This window comes from Harmonia axyridis, chromosome 3 (genome assembly GCF_914767665.1).
Source record: "Harmonia axyridis chromosome 3, icHarAxyr1.1, whole genome shotgun sequence".
In the NCBI taxonomy this organism is placed as follows: domain Eukaryota; kingdom Metazoa; phylum Arthropoda; class Insecta; order Coleoptera; family Coccinellidae; genus Harmonia; species Harmonia axyridis.
In genome coordinates, this window is record NC_059503.1 from 40,141,377 (window position 1) to 40,160,004 (window position 18,628).

At 33.3% G+C, this 18,628-nt stretch overlaps 1 protein-coding gene across 2 annotated transcripts in view; it reads left to right on the plus strand.

Moving 5' to 3' along the window:
* The first annotated feature begins 2,675 nt into the window (after positions 1–2,675).
* Positions 2,676–18,628, plus strand: part of LOC123675033 (protein suppressor of white apricot) — a 28,248-nt gene continuing 12,295 nt past the window's right edge. The window contains exons 1-6 of one of the 2 annotated variants that reach the window (XM_045610263.1): positions 2,676–3,005; positions 3,447–3,622; positions 3,693–3,853; positions 3,912–4,122; positions 15,284–15,369; positions 16,778–17,063. In XM_045610263.1, coding sequence (XP_045466219.1) covers positions 2,821–3,005; positions 3,447–3,622; positions 3,693–3,853; positions 3,912–4,122; positions 15,284–15,369; positions 16,778–17,063 — 1,105 coding nt within the window. In that variant the 5' untranslated portion in view covers positions 2,676–2,820. The remainder of the gene's footprint in view (positions 3,006–3,446; positions 3,623–3,692; positions 3,854–3,911; positions 4,123–15,283; positions 15,370–16,777; positions 17,064–18,628) is intronic. The other variant, XM_045610261.1, reaches the window with a different exon arrangement.

Genomic DNA, 18,628 nt, shown 5'->3' on the forward strand with positions numbered 1-18,628 from the left:
AACACGATGTATACTCTAATTATGTTACAGATATGCTTCGAAAATTGTCAGAATATATATCAAAAAATCGAATAAGGCGGAAATACCAGAAGATAAAGTGGTTCAAGCCCTCTCGCAAGCACTATGCGACCTAAGAAACAAAAATGGTTCCATAAGAGAAGTTGCAAGTAGAAGACAGAACACATCATCAGTAAGGTTTTTGACCAAGACACATCCGGAAGTGATATAGAGAAAGTTTGCCAAGAATCAGATGATAGTCCATTAGATGAAGAAGAAGCGGAAATTGATTGGGATGGATTTAGCCTTCATATAAATGATTTTTTATTGGTTAAATTCATGACAAAGAGAACAGTGAAGTACTTTGTGGGTCGTATAGTTGAAAGAAATAAAGAAGGCGAATATCTCATTAATTTTCTGAAACTAACACCGGGACATACATTTTTTTGCAGAACATAAAGATGAAAGTTGGGTTAGCTTTGAAGATATTGTCACAAGGCTTCCACCTCCGTTCGAGAAAACAGGCACTGCTAGATCAAATGCTTTGTTTAAGTTTCGTATTGATTTCATGAATTATAATTTAAAATGAATGCCACAATTATTTTGGACGTATAGTACAGAATAAATGCATTTATGAAGACTTAGAAGCAGTTTATTTGACTTGTCCATTTCTACCCCGTAATATAAGTTGCTATGTCCGCATGTGCCCCCTGAAGAGGCACATGTGGAGAAATAGCAGCAGTTATTATTTTCTCTTGTAGCTGGAAAAAATTTTAAAGCTAAAATATTTAAATTTCAGTATAAATGGCATAACTCATCTTCTTAGTTAAAGATTAAAATAATAATTGAATGGAATCAATTTTCCAAAGATAAAATTCCAATAAGATGAAAAATGTCCACATGTGCCTCTCTTTTCCTTACATGGAAAATCTGAATATCATAATTTCAGGTTCTATTTGAACTAATTAATTATCGAATTTCGAAATTTTTTGCTCTTCAGATGTATTTTGTAGCACCCATGAGACCTCGGTAATCTGAAGAGCAAAAAATTTCGTAATAGGGTAATATTAAATTAACTTGAATAGATTCTTAAATTATGGTGTAATCAGCTTTTCGATATACATAATACATATTCGATTTGCATTTTAACCTACTGCCAGTAAGGGAAGAATCTAGTAGTAGGTACCCATGAGATATCGGTGATCTGAAAAACAAAAATTTTGTAATAGGGTGATAAATTAGTATGAGTAAAGCCTAAAATCATGGTGTAATCAGATTTTATAGAGGTACATATTCGATTTGCTTTTTTCACCTAATACCGGTACAGGATGAATGTAGTATAGTTTATTCAAAGTCACTTGAACTATTCCATAAAAACTCTTGGCCATAGATGCCCCTTTGGATACCGCGATCTGCAAAATACCGGGGTTTATCTAAAAGTATTGTTAGGCAATAAATTCACTGGGCCTAAAGGAATTTCTGGAAACTTGGACAAACCTTGTATAATTGAAATATCCATCTTCCTCCAAGTGACTTTGGATATACTATACCCAGGATATTATTCGTTTCCTAAAATTATGGCGTAATCAGATTGTTCATAAGAAATCGATTAGTTCGGTGGTTTTGCACGCCTAATAGTTACCGCTAAACTAGTAGAACCCGCGATTTCAAAAAGCCTAAAATCATGGCCTAAAAAATAATAAAAATTCGAAAATGGTTCTGCTAGCTTAACGGGGGTTATATTTTCGGAATTTATACATATGTACGTACAATGGACATACATATATTCGTTACATCCAATGGACGTCAACATTTTTACGTACAATGGACATCCATTCGACCATTCAATGTCCGTGGAATTTTGGCTTGAAATGATCGTAAAATGGATTAAAATTAAATAACCTTGAACTTGCAAGAAAGCACCTGTGAAAACTGAACTAATGTTAGAATTCACGACAAAAACCAATTTCATTCTTTTCCGTCAAAAACGATGTTTTCCTGAGAAATAGCGATAAGTAAGTTCTATGTTCTGCGAACCGGGTCACCAGCATCAACATTTCAAACGACTCTACGCAGTCATCAATCTTTTCCTTCCTTTGTCTATGGTAAATATAGTTTTCATTTCATCAGGCACAATACACCTAAATATAGAATAACAAAAATCCGTCCACCTTCCAGAGATTTTCTCAGAATCTGTGAAAGCATATCTTCAAAAATTTTTGTAAATTACATTGATCTCAATCTATAAAGATCAACATTCAAGAATTGTGTTCTTCTGATCTATCAGGAGAACAGAATTCTTGAATGTTGAAGGCTCAAAATCAAAGAATTTCTCAAAAACTTGAAATTTTCTCACCATACAGAAATAAATATTTGTTGGTTAGTTCTTGTTGAATAATGGCAGCAAATATCTGTCAAAATAAAGGATCTTCAAGTAAAAGTTGATTGCCGTACCTATTATAAATAATTATTTATAATATTTCAGATTTAAAATGTGTATTGTACATGTCAAAATAAACCAGATCTTTTATTTATATATGTCTTATTACTTATTTTTATGTTGTGACTCTAGAATATTAGCGAATTGTATTTATAATATGGAGATCAGCTGATTTGACCCATTTACAAATTTGTGTTTTAATATTACAGATGGCGTCATCTACCCTTGAATTGAATTTTTTGACAAGTAGTGAACTCAGACGTCACACTCACAGACTACAATTTCTAATTTTCTATTAGTCTGTGTTCACTCACTACTTGTCAAAAAAAGAGTTGAAAATTGAATGCAAAGCAAATAATTATAGTGAATAAAAACAATTGGAAATGGCTTATTGGAATTCCTCAGAATCTGGAATTTTGAGAAAAAAAAAGAAAGATGATGATTTGGAAAAGCTACTAATATTTGGATATGCTTGTAAATTGTTTAGAGATGACGAAAAAGCTTTACATATTGATCAAGGAAAGCATCTCATACCATGGATGGGCAACGAAAGTCTTAAAATTGATAGGTAGGTGGATGGTTTTCATTTAATATTCAATCTAATGTGCCGCCCTTATCTGTTTGAAGACTTTCCGAGTATTTTTTTATAAAAGAACTTCAATTATACCAGTACCAATCAATTCTCTGTTTTTTAAGTCAGTGCTTGACTAAACGTCTAGCAAATTCATTGAATATTTCAATATGATCATAAAAACATGGGCATGAACAAATGTTATTAAGTTCACATGATAATTAGTCCACAATAATTATTAAATAAAATGTTCTTTTAAATATTTAAATTTCTGCATAACTATTAGCTTGCAGGGTTAAACGAAGGAAAATAATTTATTTTCTATTATAAATAATATTTCTATTATATTACTACATAACCCTTTTTTCAAGCACCCTCTAAATTAATGTTCACTAAATATTTAAATATTGCCTGATAATTTTATGTCCTGATTTTAAGATATGATTGCCGGGGACATCTATCAGATTTGAGTAGGTATGAAGCAAGTCGAGAAGATTATGATACTACTAGATGGTTAGGTCTTGATGAACATGAAAGAAAATTAGAACAGTTATGTGATGAAGAAAGATATTATTCGCTATTGAACAATGAAGATGATGAAGACATGTATAAAGGTATTACTTGTACTCAACTACTCATAAATTTGTGCTTATTGATTCATTTGATTAATTATTTTCAATGAAGAAGAGGAATTGAAAAGAAGTCATACCAATGAATACCAGTACAACTATGATGTTCCTACTAATCCTGATGAAAAAGAAGTGATTTCAACGGTTTCAGAAAATGATATCGATGAGAAATATGTACCTTCACCAGACTTAGATGTTCCTGTTGATATAGCAATTGTAAGTTTGCTTTGATTCTCCTATTATAAGATTTTTCATTTTTTAAAATTATTAATAGCCTAAAACGATGAAGGAATATACAAGAATTGAAAAAACTGCTATATTTGTGTCGACTCAAGGACCTCAAATGGAAATTTTGATTAAAGCTAAACAGAGTGACAATCCACAGTTCAGTTTTTTGAACCAGAATGATCCTTTATTTAAATTCTATAGACATGTTCTAGACATTGTCAAAAATAGAAGATTCAGGGCCAATGTTGCTAAATCTGGTAAGAGATAGTGAAATATCATTAACATTCTTTGATAGCAACTCTTTTTATTACCACAAATTATTTTATTATGTGTTAATATTTGACAATGCATTTCAAATACCTAAAAAAAAACATTAATATATGCTTATAAAAGCATATATCTTTTATTATTCATTGCCAATATAATAAGAATGCATCACAATATACTAACATTAATAAGCATATAATTAAAATGAAAATTATTTATTAGTAAACAACAGTATATAAACTAATACAAATATCCATTTTAATAATAACAAAAAAAAATTGCCAATGGATTCGGTACAACCTATTACTTTCTAAATAGTCAGCTCTCCATAATGTTATTTTTTCCCTTGTAACACTAGTATTTCCTGGGTGTGAATTATTTTGGCGTTATCTTCATCATAGGCAGTGTGGAGCAGTATAAAAAAAATTATTGATGGCAGTGTCCAATATAACTGAGGAAGACCATTTTTCAATGAAGTTTTGGAGCCTAATATATAAATTCCATCCCAACTATAAAAGAGAGCTGTTCGGCTGATGAGCAAAAAATGGAAAAAATCCACTTTCAAAACTCCATTTCTCGAAAACTGTTCATTTTTGAGCTTTTTGGCTAGAGATACATTTGATCATCCCATCAAAAATTCAGCCAAATTCACAAAAGGCCATTTCTCTAACTAAAAGAATGTGGTCCTTTCACCAAAATCTGATTAGTAGACCGTAAAATATTGAGATTTTGGGTATTTAAATATTTAGTAAGAGTTGAAATTTCATTGTTGACTCAAATATCCATACCAATTTTAATCATTGGGCTATAAAACGCGAGATATAGAAATCCTGGAGTTTCGACGTTTCTCATGGTGAATAGAATTATGTTAATTTACAAAATCCGCAATGTAAATACATCAAGATATGCATATGTTTCTAATTTAATCTGCTTTTATTGAAATTCAAAGAATTCCTCAGTACCATAGGGTTCACAGTTCTTTATGAAATTGAATTTTTTTCCTTTTCAATTCATTATGGTTCCAAATAACATGAAAAGTGTTGGGAGGGCTGTTGAAAAATTTCATGCACTTGTATGTCACACAATTCTCTGTCATTGCCAGGCGATAAAGGGGATAGAAATATGAAATTTTTGCCTGGTATTATTGGCATTCTTGTATTAGGAGAAGAAGAGGGAGTTTTTGTGTAGAAATAAGAGACACTTATATATGTGTAACCCAATAACCGTTAGTATGTCATTAGATTTAAAACGACAGCTGTCATGATATTTCATACCAAGCATAGTTCTAATTGTCATCTTTTGTGTTATGAATATTGTGTTGATATATGAACTGCTACCCCAAGTTATGATTCCAAAACTGAGCAATGACTGAAAATTCGAATGATACATAATTATCAGAATCAACTTGCGAACTCATAATAAACAGGGTGTAATTTACTGATGTTAATTTTCCATTGAATTATTCATTGTGGTTCCACCACTTTTACAGTCAATAAAGATTCCAAGTAATTAGTATTCTGACTGACGGAAACAACCAGCACACATTCGGTTTTATCCAAGTTAATGATCAACTTATTTTTCGTGCACCAAGTTCTAAATGCATCAATGGCCAACTCTCAATTCGAGGTTGTTTCCTTATAATACGAGACAGCTGTAGAACGCTGGTTTGTTTACGGTCAATTTGACAGTTTCCTTTTGGCGCGTTCCACTCATAGCAAGGACTCGACGCTCTAGTGCGCTGAGTCCCGGGGTGACACGCACCTTTCTGGAAAGCTGCTACAATTTCAAGAATTGCTTACACAGGTTATAACTATAATGCATGATACATAGATACAAAATGTCATAAATAATAAATCTGTCATAATTATAGTGACTTAATTAGACAAAGTGGCGACAATTCGTTCAAAGTGAGTCTAATAGCTTATTCGACTGGCTGCACCAGTGCGAATTAATTCGAGTTTTGTTCATGCTAATTTATGTTCGACTCGTAGTGAACGTAAAAAATACAGTCTAAATTTATGTTCGGCAGGTCATGTACAATTTCAGGGCAGAGCAAATGTATATTCGACTGGTAATGGCGCTCGCTGTCAATTCGAATTTTTTAGTACTGTACATTTCGACAGTACGGGGTCCTGTCATAATTCATTGGTTGTGTCAAGGTTAAGTTCAAATTTTGAGATCGAAAATTGTTGAAATGGATGGAGCCTCTGAAATGGATATCGATAAATCACTAGCCATGGCCGTTGATTTTCTTTTATCTTCAAGTAGCAGTGACAGCGAGGTCGAAAGCGATGAAGATGTATTAAAGTTTATAAAATCTATAAATATAAAAATATTCAAACCTAAAATTCGAGAATACCTGAAAATTGTTGAAAAATATTCTGATGCCGAGGTACTAATCATTTAAACCTAATAAAGCACTGACGTTAAGTCAGGAGCTTTTGCGCGCATGACCATAGCCAGAAAAATTTCGAGTTCAGTACCTACATGGATATTCATGTACTGAACTCGCTCAACGCTGCTTTGCCCACAAAATATCTGTTTTTTGAATATTCTAATTGCTCGATCCACACTAAATTCTGCACGAATATTACTAAAAGAAAATAAAATAAAACACTTGATTATAAAGGGTGTTTTTTTAGAGCTATAGAACTTTAAATTGCAATCAAACAACGATGGATTATTCGATTGACATGAATTTTATTCATCCGCAAGGTTATCTTGTGGCATTACATTTTAAATATGATTTCTGGCATATGACCGCCACGGCTGGCGCACCAATATTCTCCTCTCTATGTAATATGTTGTACTTGAATAAAGTTTATTTATCCAAGTAAGCAATTTCATCTTTCCCTTTAATAGTAATTGTATTATGAAAACTGACATGTTGTTTGAATATTGAGAAAACCTACCTACATCGCTGATAACGCACAAAATGTCCCCTTTTTCATTTTCTCGCAATTTATTATTCTGATCGTAAATGAATTCTTTGAATATAACATTCATAATTAAATAATATTCGTGTTACTTTGAAAAGCAATTCGAATTTCAAATTCAAATCTAGTCGAATGACAGCAAATGACCACAGAACACTCTGCATAAGCATTGTGCCAGTGCAGTGCCACAGAAGTTCGCATTACCTGCATGCTCCTAGTTCGAATCAGAGGAGTGCTAAAACGCCCCAGCACCGAGCGAGTGCTGTTCAGTCGAATGCGCTATAAAAATGGCGAATGGGGACATAGAACACAATTGACTAAACTGAACTGACACACGTCAAAATCGAAATGATTGGGCCTGATAGTTTTCGATTGTATATACAGGGTGTGGCGTATTTAATGGATAATACTGTACTGGCGAATAGGGGACGTCATGGCCGACCAGAAAATGTAAAGTTATGTCCAGTAAAAATGTTATAGTTTTCGAGATATCGGACAATTTTATTTTTTTGCACCTTTACTCACTAAATTCATTGCTGTGATCATAAATCTTGTTATTTCTTTGGGCATTGTTTTTTATTTTACTCTCAAATAGCTGTACTATGAGATAAACTACCAAATTCCTACCATCTTGCTTAATTAAGAGAAAAAAAGTATGATAATCCTCATGTTTGCACTTTTTAGAAAAAAATGAAATTGTCCGATATCTCGAAAACTATGATATTTTTACTGAACGTAACTTTACATTTTCTGGTCGGCCATGACCTCCCCTATTCGCCAGTACAGGATTATCCATTAATTACGCCACACCCTGTAGAATAAATTTATTCAACTGAAGAATATTACAGTGACCAAAAAATGGGCCTTACATTACAAAAATCAGATAAATGGAGAATGTAAATAAAAAGCCGCCATATTTAGGCTCAGCCAATAAAAAACGAGACCACGCTTGTCGCCACTGTGGTTTATTGAGTCACTATAGTAATAATTTGTTAATAGCGCTACCTACAGCTGACTTAACGAAACTTAACTTATATCCTCAAAATTGGTGAAACAAAATCTAATAATCATACTAAGTTTGCATCATCGGCGTTAATACACAGTTGGTGATTTAACCCCCGCAGGCTTACTGGTTGATCGTTTCTGTAAATGATGAATAGAAAAGGGCCGACTATACTACCTTGGGGAATATTGTTCGTTATGCTCATCAGGAAGCTAACTAATTATAAAGAGTAGCTGACAATCTATTACAACGTAGTGCTTCAATTTTCCCAACAATCTCCCATAATTAACCCGGTGGAACCCCTTCAATAAATCAAAGAGCAAGCCCAATAGTAGCTTGTCACTCTCCAGGATATCCAAAACGGTCCGAGCTGAGTCATTTCATGCACAGCAGTATAAATAATAATAATAATAATCTTTATTTCTTATGTTCAATATACAGGTCTTATAACAAATACATATTCATTCAAAAAACCCAGAAATATAATAGTTTTGTACTTCTACAGGTAACCTATTAAAAATTTTACCACCCATATAATACATATTTACGAACTTCAAAAATGTAGATTCCTACCAAAATGAGTATTTTCAAATCTTTGAAGGTTGCCCTACATGATTCTTGAAAAGGAATCCCTGTAATTAGTCTTATTGCATACTTTTGCAGTATGAATACTCTTTCAACATCAGTGGTACAACCCCAATTTAACAAACCATATCTCAAGTGACAGTGCTAGCAAAATAAATTGCCCTCAACGAAATGAATCTCGCCATCAGGTATCTGAATCACTTTGTCTTGGTACCCTCAATGAGAGTTTTCGAACAATTGATCAACAAATTATTCTTTTCTGACCATTCAAAAATATCATTGTAAGTATTTGCATCAGAGATTTTGACTTGTTCTATATCAATACCAGAAACGAGAATATTTGTATCATTCGCAAAACATACTATATTACATGAAGATGAGTTCTTCACAAATTTTGCGAGATCATTACTCAAAATCACATACAGCTTCGAGCTAAGAATCGTAATTAAAAACTCTTTTGAAAATACGAGCACGCCACTGGATTCTACGTAAAAAAGTGCCTGTATAATGTTTTTATTTCAGAGCTCAATCATCAGTATTAGCGCAATTTTTCCAATTTTCGCTTATAACTCGAAAACAATAGAGGTGGCCAAAAAAGAATACTACCCTTGTTAGTTTCTCACAAAAAAAGACCGAGAATGGGGTATCAGATTTTGTCTATCTCCTCTGGTTTAAAAGTTGTAGTGCTAAAACATCGAAATTTGCCCACCCTGTACAGGGTGGGCAAATAAGCGAGGTAAGCGGCTATATCTCAGGATCCACTCATCGTAGCGACTTGCGGTAAAAATTTATATCACTAAAGTGTCCAAGAAAACACACTGGAAATTGTTTTGAAGTTCATACCTCTACCGCTACGGGCGTAATAGCTATCGTCGAGTAGAAAAATGAATTTTATTCGAAAATGTTTTATATGAAGTTGAAGAAAAAATATCATCACTGTAATCCTTGTAAAATTCTCTATCTTGTTGAATTGTCATTTTCGATTTGACGACATCAAATAAGGGTAGGTGAATCGGAGAAATCTGACTGAAAGAAGTGCCTGTAACTTCAGTTTGGCTCAACATTTTTGAGCAAATTAGAACTCGTCTGAAAGATAATATCTTGTTGATTGAGGACAAAATATACTAATGATAAATTTGTTTTTGCTGCTTTCGATAGGGGGCGCTAAGTCATAAGTTCATTTTTTTGTTCATTTTACTTCGAAATTTCAAATGTAATGATAGGATTTTCTTCACAGAAACAGAAATTCCATCAAATTTGCATGAAAAAACCTGCAGGTCGCAAAGCAATAGTTTCAGGCGTTCTGAAGTTATGGCCGAAAGAAGATATTCTTCAACTGATGCACGGCGAAAAACCAAATTTTGTCTTCAAGTTCTGACAGAAACAGAAATCCCATCAAATTTGTATGAAAAACCCAAAAGCTCGCAAAGCGATAGCTTCAGGCGTTCTGGAGTTATGGCCGAAAAAAGATATGGTATATAGTCCCTTCACTTCACGTCCATGGTATATAGTCCCTTCACTGCTTTGATCAGATTAGTGTTTATGTTCCTTGCTTTCAATGATTCCCAAAGCTTAGTAAGAGGAACGCTATCGTAAGCCTTTTGTAAATCCACATATAGAATGTGCAACTCCTTGTTCACCGCCGTGATTTTTTCAATGACCTGTGTTAGGCAAAAAAGGTGGTCCACTGTTGATCTTCCTGCTCTGAAACCGGCTTGTTCTTCTGCCTCAGTATCCATATATTCTCGCTCTATTCTTTCCTTTATCACTTTGCCATAGATTTTACTCACCGTGCACATGACTGCGATGCCTCGGTAGTTGTCGCAGTCCTCTTTACTCCCCTTCTTATGAATGGGTGTCTGGTAGAATAATTTCCTCTCATCTGGTATTTGTCCAATATTTATGCATTTTTGGAGAAGCTTGGTTAGATGTTCGAATAACTTAGGTGTGCCATTTTTTATTAATTCTGCAGGTATATTTCCAGGTCCAGGGGCTTTTCTGTTCTTTAACTTTTTGCATGTCTCCTTTAATTCTCCAACTGTAAGTCTTATTGGTGAAGCGGTGACTCTTATGGCGTCCGTTTCTTCAGATGTGTCCATTTGCGATTCTCGGTTTTCTGTGAGTAAGGAACTGAAGTATGTATTCCATTTTGTTAGTGAAATGGGCGATATGATCTCTTTCTTGTTATTTTGTCGAAGAGTTTTCAGAAGCTTTCAACTTTGAGCTTCTGGTTCCTCCTACATACGTATTTAATCTGCCACAGCGTCTCTCTCAGGTTTCATTCTTTTTCAGCGTAATCATTTTCCGAACATTGGCTTGCAATCTCTTGTATGATTCTCTGTTATGGTCGTTTCGCAGCTTAGATATCTTTGATATGCCTCGTTTTTTTCCTTGATATTTTTTCTTCGATATCCACGTCCCACCAGTAAGGTCTCAGACGTCTCTTGACTTCTTGGAATCCCAATGCCTCCATTGCTGCTTCATGTAGACAATCTTTGATGTAGTTGTAGTGGTCTGATGTGTTGGCGAAGTCTCTGGACTGCAGTTTCTCGTCTAATCTTCTTCTGTATGAGCTTTTGGTACTTTCCTGGTCCAAGCTCTCTAGGTTGTATTTGATAGATTCGAGTTCTTCATATTCATCAAATTCTTGAGTTTGCGGATGTGAAATTTTATGAATAAAGCTTATTTTCGCATTCGGAAGATAGTGATCGCTGCCGCATATTGCTCCTCTATATGCTCTGACGTCGAGAATTCTCAGATTAGTTTTTTGGCGAACGATAAGGTAGTCAATTATAGATCGCAAGCTTCTAGATGGCTTATTCCATGTATATTTATGGATGTCTTTATTTCAAAATTTTAATGTTTAATAATCTTATGTTTACCTTGGTTTATTCCCAAATTTTTCTTTAAATTGTTCAAGAATCTGATCCAATTCATCTTGAGTTATAAGATATCCTCTGTCATGGCATAACTGAAACAAAAAAGTTCTTACTAGATAAAAATACCAAAAATAAGTTCATAAACAGAAATATAACCATACCTGCATTGCTGTTTCACGAATTCTCCATAATTTGTAAGTTTCTTCTTCATCATTCATCTTAAGTTTTTTTTTTTAATAAGCGAGCTCTTACTTTTAACAGCAGATCTACTATACTCGATTTATAACCAAAATGCAGTGATGACTGATGAGCAAAATATTCTGACACAGAACATTGCGCGATAATTGATCTTCTTCTTCATTTTAAGAATGTAACGTTTATTATTTCTAGGTCGTACCGTGATTTTGTCTTATGGCGTTCAAATTAGGACTGGAACTCTTTCGTCTTTTTATATTCGAATATTCATTCTTAAATTTATTCGAATAATTCAGTCAAAGAAAAATTCATTCTTGATTATTCTTGAGTAGTCATGAATATTCAACTATTCATTGATTATTCAGTGATTATTAAATTAATGTTCAGTGAATATTCAATGATAATTGAGTGATTATTCCGTGGATATTTATTCGTTTATTCCTACAAAAAAATCTTGCCACCCATGGCAGGACTGAATCTTCGGTAATGACTATCATACTACATAAATATTTTCACCGATTTATGTATTTAATGAACAGGTAATACTGAAGAGTTTACTGTTATTCGATGCATATTTCGTTCTTGGAAAGTTGGAAGTACCCTGGTTACACCGAAAAACTGATGAAAGTAGATTAAGGGCGAGTTCGGAAAGTCAACGTTGTGAAATGCGCTAGACAGCGCTGAACCAGCAAAATGTCGGAGAAAAAGCGCTACATTCTGTGCTGAATTACAGTGACTTAAAAAAACACAGTGCGACAATTCGTTCAAATTGAGCCAAAAAATGGCGAACCATATGGCTTTACCAACTTAATATTACAATTGACTGAACTGAACTGACACTTTTTCAAAAAACCGCCATCTTTAGGCTCAGCCAATCAAAAACGAGACCAAGAGAGTCACCTCTGTGGTTTATTAATAGCCTATTCGACTAGCTGCACCAGTTCGAATTAATTCGAGTTAATTATGTCATTTAGCTTTACAAAAATTTGAATTAATTCGCACTGGTTCAGCCAGTCGAATACGCTGTAAGTCACTGTATGCTAAATCATTAATTTACGTTGAGATTACGAATGCTATTTCAATGGCAGTTCAACTTAATGATTAAGTTAATCGGTTTTATTTCCTCACATGTAAGTATATTTATTCATTGCCTCAAAAAAGCAAATACATACTTATTCAATAAAATTAGAAATGGAACCGAAAGATCCAAAATCAATTGCAATAAATACCAGAAAAGAAAACAGTAATTTATGAAATGGATTATGGAAACCAATAACATTATGTACGAATCAGTCTATAGTTTGAGAATACCAACAAAACAAATCAAAAAATATATCATTAAAAAAAGAAATGGTGCTATCATTATTTGTATGACATTGCACCAATTAGATTCAGATTTGTCTTGTGTCCCTGTGAATATCTAATTTGACAATTTTGTATGAAGCAAGAGAGTAATAGACTCAGAATAAATGAATCCATAATACTCGAATATTTTATAATTGTATATTTTGTCTAAATCCCTCAGCTATAATGTCAGCTTCAATATTGGTAGAATCACGTTGCCTGATACAGATATGTGTGGGCTTAGACGACTCTATTGGTTCAGCGCGAGCACATATAGAACAATATTTGTTTCCAATCCCCAAGAAAAATATTTTTCCAGTTTTCGTTCCTATTACATATACCTAAAACAAAGTATTGTCAACATTTTCATCAGCAACTATTGTGAAGATATAACCCCAGACAATTCATCCATAGTTCATGTATCATAAATCATGATATTCATATCGTCGGCTAAGAGTGTAAATCTGCTATGTCCATAATGAACAATTTCACAGGAGACCAAAAAAACCGTACAGTGCATCCCATTTTGGGTGAGACTCCCAGGTTTCTCGCTTGTTATTTAAGATAGAGCCTTGCGGTTTTCACGTTCCTGTCCTACTTTTTCGTGAAACTCAAGTTGGTCTAATCAGATTTTGCACAACTGTTTCCGTTCAAGAGATACAGGGTGATTTTGGAAATTGATACTTTTCGGACCCCTCGTTTATCTCCGAAGTTATTAGAAATAATGCTGAGGTGAAAACTACGTCTGAATCAGAATTCTGCGTAGAATCCAGTGGCGTACTCAATTTTTTTTTTCGGGGTATGGTTTTGAAGATTCAACACAAACCTATATTTTTTTTAATGGAACACCCTATATATCATTACTTCCTTGAATTCGTTATTTTTTTTCCTTCAAAATGATGTATGATACTATGTAGGTAGGATGTTCAAAAATGTTAAAAAAAACACTAAAACATCAAATAATGATGATTTTTTGTAAATGGGCCATGAATTTTCTATGTTTCGATAAAAGGATTATTACTTTCGATTTTTAAAAGTAGTAGGTCATTGATGATACAAACATCCTTGTTGTTATTATGGCTACTATGCATGTGGGAGCATTGTTTTATCAAGTAGGCATTGGAGGGAAAAAGCCAATCTGATTTAGCTGTCATCGCTATGAATTATTGTTATTATTATTGATTCTTCTTTTATATGGGAAATCCATTGTCCATTAACAAAAAATCATCATTATTTGATGTTTTAGTGTTTTTTTTAACATTTCTGAACATCCTACCTACATAGTATCATACATCATTTTGAAGGAAAAAAAATAACGAATTCAACGAAGTAATGATATATAGGGTGTTCCATTAAAAAAAATATAGGTTTGTGTTGAATCTTCAAAACCATACCCCGAAAAAAAAAATTGGGTACGCCACTGGATTCTACGCAGAATTCTGATTCAGACGTAGTTTTCACCTCAGCATTATTTCTAATAACTTCGGAGATAAACGAGGGGTCCGAAAAGTATCAATTTCCAAAATCACCTTGTATCTCTTGAACGGAAACAGTTGTGCAAAATCTGATTAGACCAACTTGAGTTTCACGAAAAAGTAGGACAGGAACGTGAAAATCGCAAGGCTCTATCTTAAATAACAAGCGAGAAACCTGGCTGTCTCACCCAAAATGGGATGCACTGTACACAATGAATTTTCATTTCGGTGTGTCTAAAATTTGGTGATCATTTTCGTTGTTTGGATCATTGCCTGTATGTAGCCGGGGGTCATCTTTTATTGTATTTATTATTTTTTTTAAGTTTTCTCAACGCTGAATTTTTTACCAATGGTATAAGTCTCCCGATATCTTGTTGGATGATATGTACTTTGTCTTCTAACCTTTTTCTGCGAATATTGTATATCATATGGATTTTACTGTTATTATTTTTCACAATAACAGCCGAAATATCATTTCTAAATTCTATTTATCGCGTGATAACTGTTATTTGATGGTGTATAAATCCATACTAATAATCGATAATAAAAATTTTTTGAAACATGTTTCTATTAGTTTTGAAATTTGTACTACTACATCTTATTAACTCTCTAAATTTGACTCAAAAACATTTTTTCATTGATCTGAACTTTTCAAAGTCAATTTAAGATGATTATCAACCATATATTAGAAATTGTGGGGTGTTTCTACTAAATATTCATTTCTTTTTCTTCAGATTTCAATGTATCCTCATCTCCAACAAATGAGAATAGTGACCATTACCTGCATCCAAGTTTGGTATCATCTGCAACTCCCAGTACGGTAGGTTTTTCACAACTCCTTTATTTAATTGTATTGTTAACTAATAAATTTTAGACAGAAGTTTCCAAAAAATCTTGAGAGCAGTCTCCATCATTTGTAATTTTTTTATACATCTTTGTACATATAGATTTTATAATTTTTTGTTTATTTTTTTAATAAACATATGAACATAGCATACTGTGTTGTTATTTTTTCCGAGTACTAGATCAATTAATAATACTCTTCTTTCTGTTCACAGGGGTCCCTCGTTACCATATGGTTTTAGTGATTTTTTCAGATCGCTACATTTGCAGCAGCAACTTAATTTCTAACAATTTTTGTTGTGACGTGTTTGTTTAGCATACGTATTCTATTGCAGTTCACATATTAAATGGTCATATATTGACTTTATTTATGTATGAATTCAAATCTAGGTTGTGGATTGTCTGTTGGTTTTCTTTGAGTCTTTTACTAGCCCAATAGAAATTGAGCTTGATTCTTATGAAACAAATTAATGACGTCAAATGTTCAGTGAGGGTATGTCAAAGAAAAATTTGGTTGGGAGCTGAAGCTCTAGTTCAAAAAAGACGTATTTTGGTGGTACTGCGTAATTATTCACTGCAGAGTAAAAAATTAACATTGCTGAAGTAGAGATGCGGACTCATTAACAAAACCTCCACAGAGAAATTCTCAACCAGTTCTCTTAACTTGCACAAGGTATAGGAAGAGATGAAAACATTCAATCTAAATTAATTTAGGTGTAAGGAATTGAGGACATTCATTAAGGATTGTTATTGATCCATAACCAATGCTTCATTTAAGTAATGACATTTCCTCTACAAATTATTTCATATCAAATTTTAATGCATTCCTACAGTTAGTTTACGTTTACAGTATCAATAATTAAAGGTTGTGCTATATTAAAACCAAACATAATATGAAATAATCTAAACAAAATTACCTGTGGAAAATGTGATTAGTAGATATTTTCCATTAATGTTTTTTTCTTTTTTTATATATTTCGGCATCGACGAATAAGATTATTATCCGTTATTATTACTGATTGTCACTAAACAATTTATATATCTTATGTATGATCTACTCACATAAAAAATTTAATATTAGCGGGGCCCAGCAAAACACAATATAATTTTCGCGCACATGTTGACATTCTGAGAGACAGTATAGAAGAACAATGAAAACTCACATACTTTCCACCATACTTTTTTTCATAATTGAGATAATTCAAAAAATTTCTATGACATGAATTTTAATGATTTTCAACTGAATATATTGCTGCCACATGTTTGGCATCTAATTTGAATTGTTTTTGTGATACCTTTTCTAATATTCTGAGAAAAGCTATTACCATGTAGAAATCTTCAAACAAAATCTAGGAGAGAAATAACACTGTTTATTGTTTTGACAGATGGTACAACCCACAATACCTAGCATTCCATACAGACCAAATGCAAACTGTGCCTATTCACAACTAGTCAGTAGAATACAAGGTACCACTAAAACTGGAAGTACCGTCCAACCTTCCAAAAATTCAGCTGCTTCAGAGGACCAGGGGATCCAAAACATGCATTTAGAAGATGGTGTCCAACTAGATGTGACTAATCTGACTTATGACCAACAGCAGCAATACTATCAGTACTATATGCAGAGACATTATTACGAATATTACAAACATCTATTAGAGAAAGGTTCTAGTGAGTATAATATTTTATGAGATATTTGATGTATCTGTTCATCTTAAGTGTACTGTGAACTCAGAGTAATAAACATAGATAGAGGGAGTATATGTCTTTTTCAGTAAAAAAAATTTGTCCCCAACATGAGCAATGAAAATTGACATGAAGCGCGCGGAAATGAAAACATATCAGTGATATGATATTTCACCCAATTCCATTGGCAAATTGACATATACTGCTCCACAAAAGTTAAGGAAGTTCAAGGCTTTTGAGACTCTTCCGATTATTTTCAGAAATTTTTAAATATGGTAGATCTAAATTTTTACTCACTTATCTAAATAATGTGTTTGCCCATTCCTTTATGAGTTCCACAGTTTCAGTTAAAAATTTATTTTTAGTATTTGTAGTACAAAATCAGTTCATTAAAAAAATTAGTTCAGTAAAGAGTATGGCCTCCTTGAACATCAACCACAGCTTGACAACGCATATACATACTTTAGATCAGATTGTTGAAGCAGCCTTGATCAATTTCTCTCCAGAGTTGTGGTAAAAGCCGTCTGAGTTCTTGATGAGTAAGAAACAATGGAATAATGTTGTCATTAACTTGGTATATGTAAATTTTTTAATTTGCATATTCATGGTAGCATCAAGCACCAACAATTCTGTACGTCCATTCAAACAAATCTCCCCCCTAACAGTAACTGTACCACCCCTAGACAGATGAAATTCCTGAACCTATAAGCGATTTCTGGGAACCAGAGGATGGGTCCATACACGAACACGCCGACTATCCAAAAACCGTCCATATTTCGACTCATTTGTGGACAATACAGACCTCCATTGATTGTTCCAATTCACGTGCTCATTGATAACTAATGCATAAAATGAAAAAACAATAACTGTGCTGAAATCAGTATAAAAATACCTTTAAATTGAGGTATCACTCACCCCATCTTCCCTATTCAAAAATTGGGGGTGGGGGTTGTAGCAGCAAGGGTTGAAGCGCTATGCGTCCGTAACCTACATCTTAAGTTGTCCCCCTCGAAACAGAAATCGACCTGTCCGAGCATTTCTATCGAAAAACTTTATTTCGTCTGTAATCTCGTCTGTTTCGTTTTCAAATGGCCACCCTGTATATTGATCAAGGGAGCATATTATTTGGTTAATGAATTTTGGAGCTCAAATCTTATGATGCAAATGTTGATCTCTTTAACTATCTGTGATTTTTACTTCGGCATCATTGAGCATTCGTATTTTCTGTATTTGTGATCTTGCATATGTATATGTGTATACAGGGTGTTTCAAATTAAGTCGGCACCATTGCTATTATTTTATTATATGTTATTATTGATGCTACGATGTCGGTTAAATGGGCAAAATAGTAACATTTTTAGTGGTCTTCTCGATGCCGAAAACAAAACAAAATTGATAGTCGCGTTGTCATAATATTTCATAAAATTATATTTTTTCAATGGAACACCCTATATTTTTTCATGCATTTCGATTCGTAATAACATTCTCAACAACAAAGCTCATTTGACTATTTTTCGTAAAGGTGAAAATAAGACAGTTGTGTTAATAGG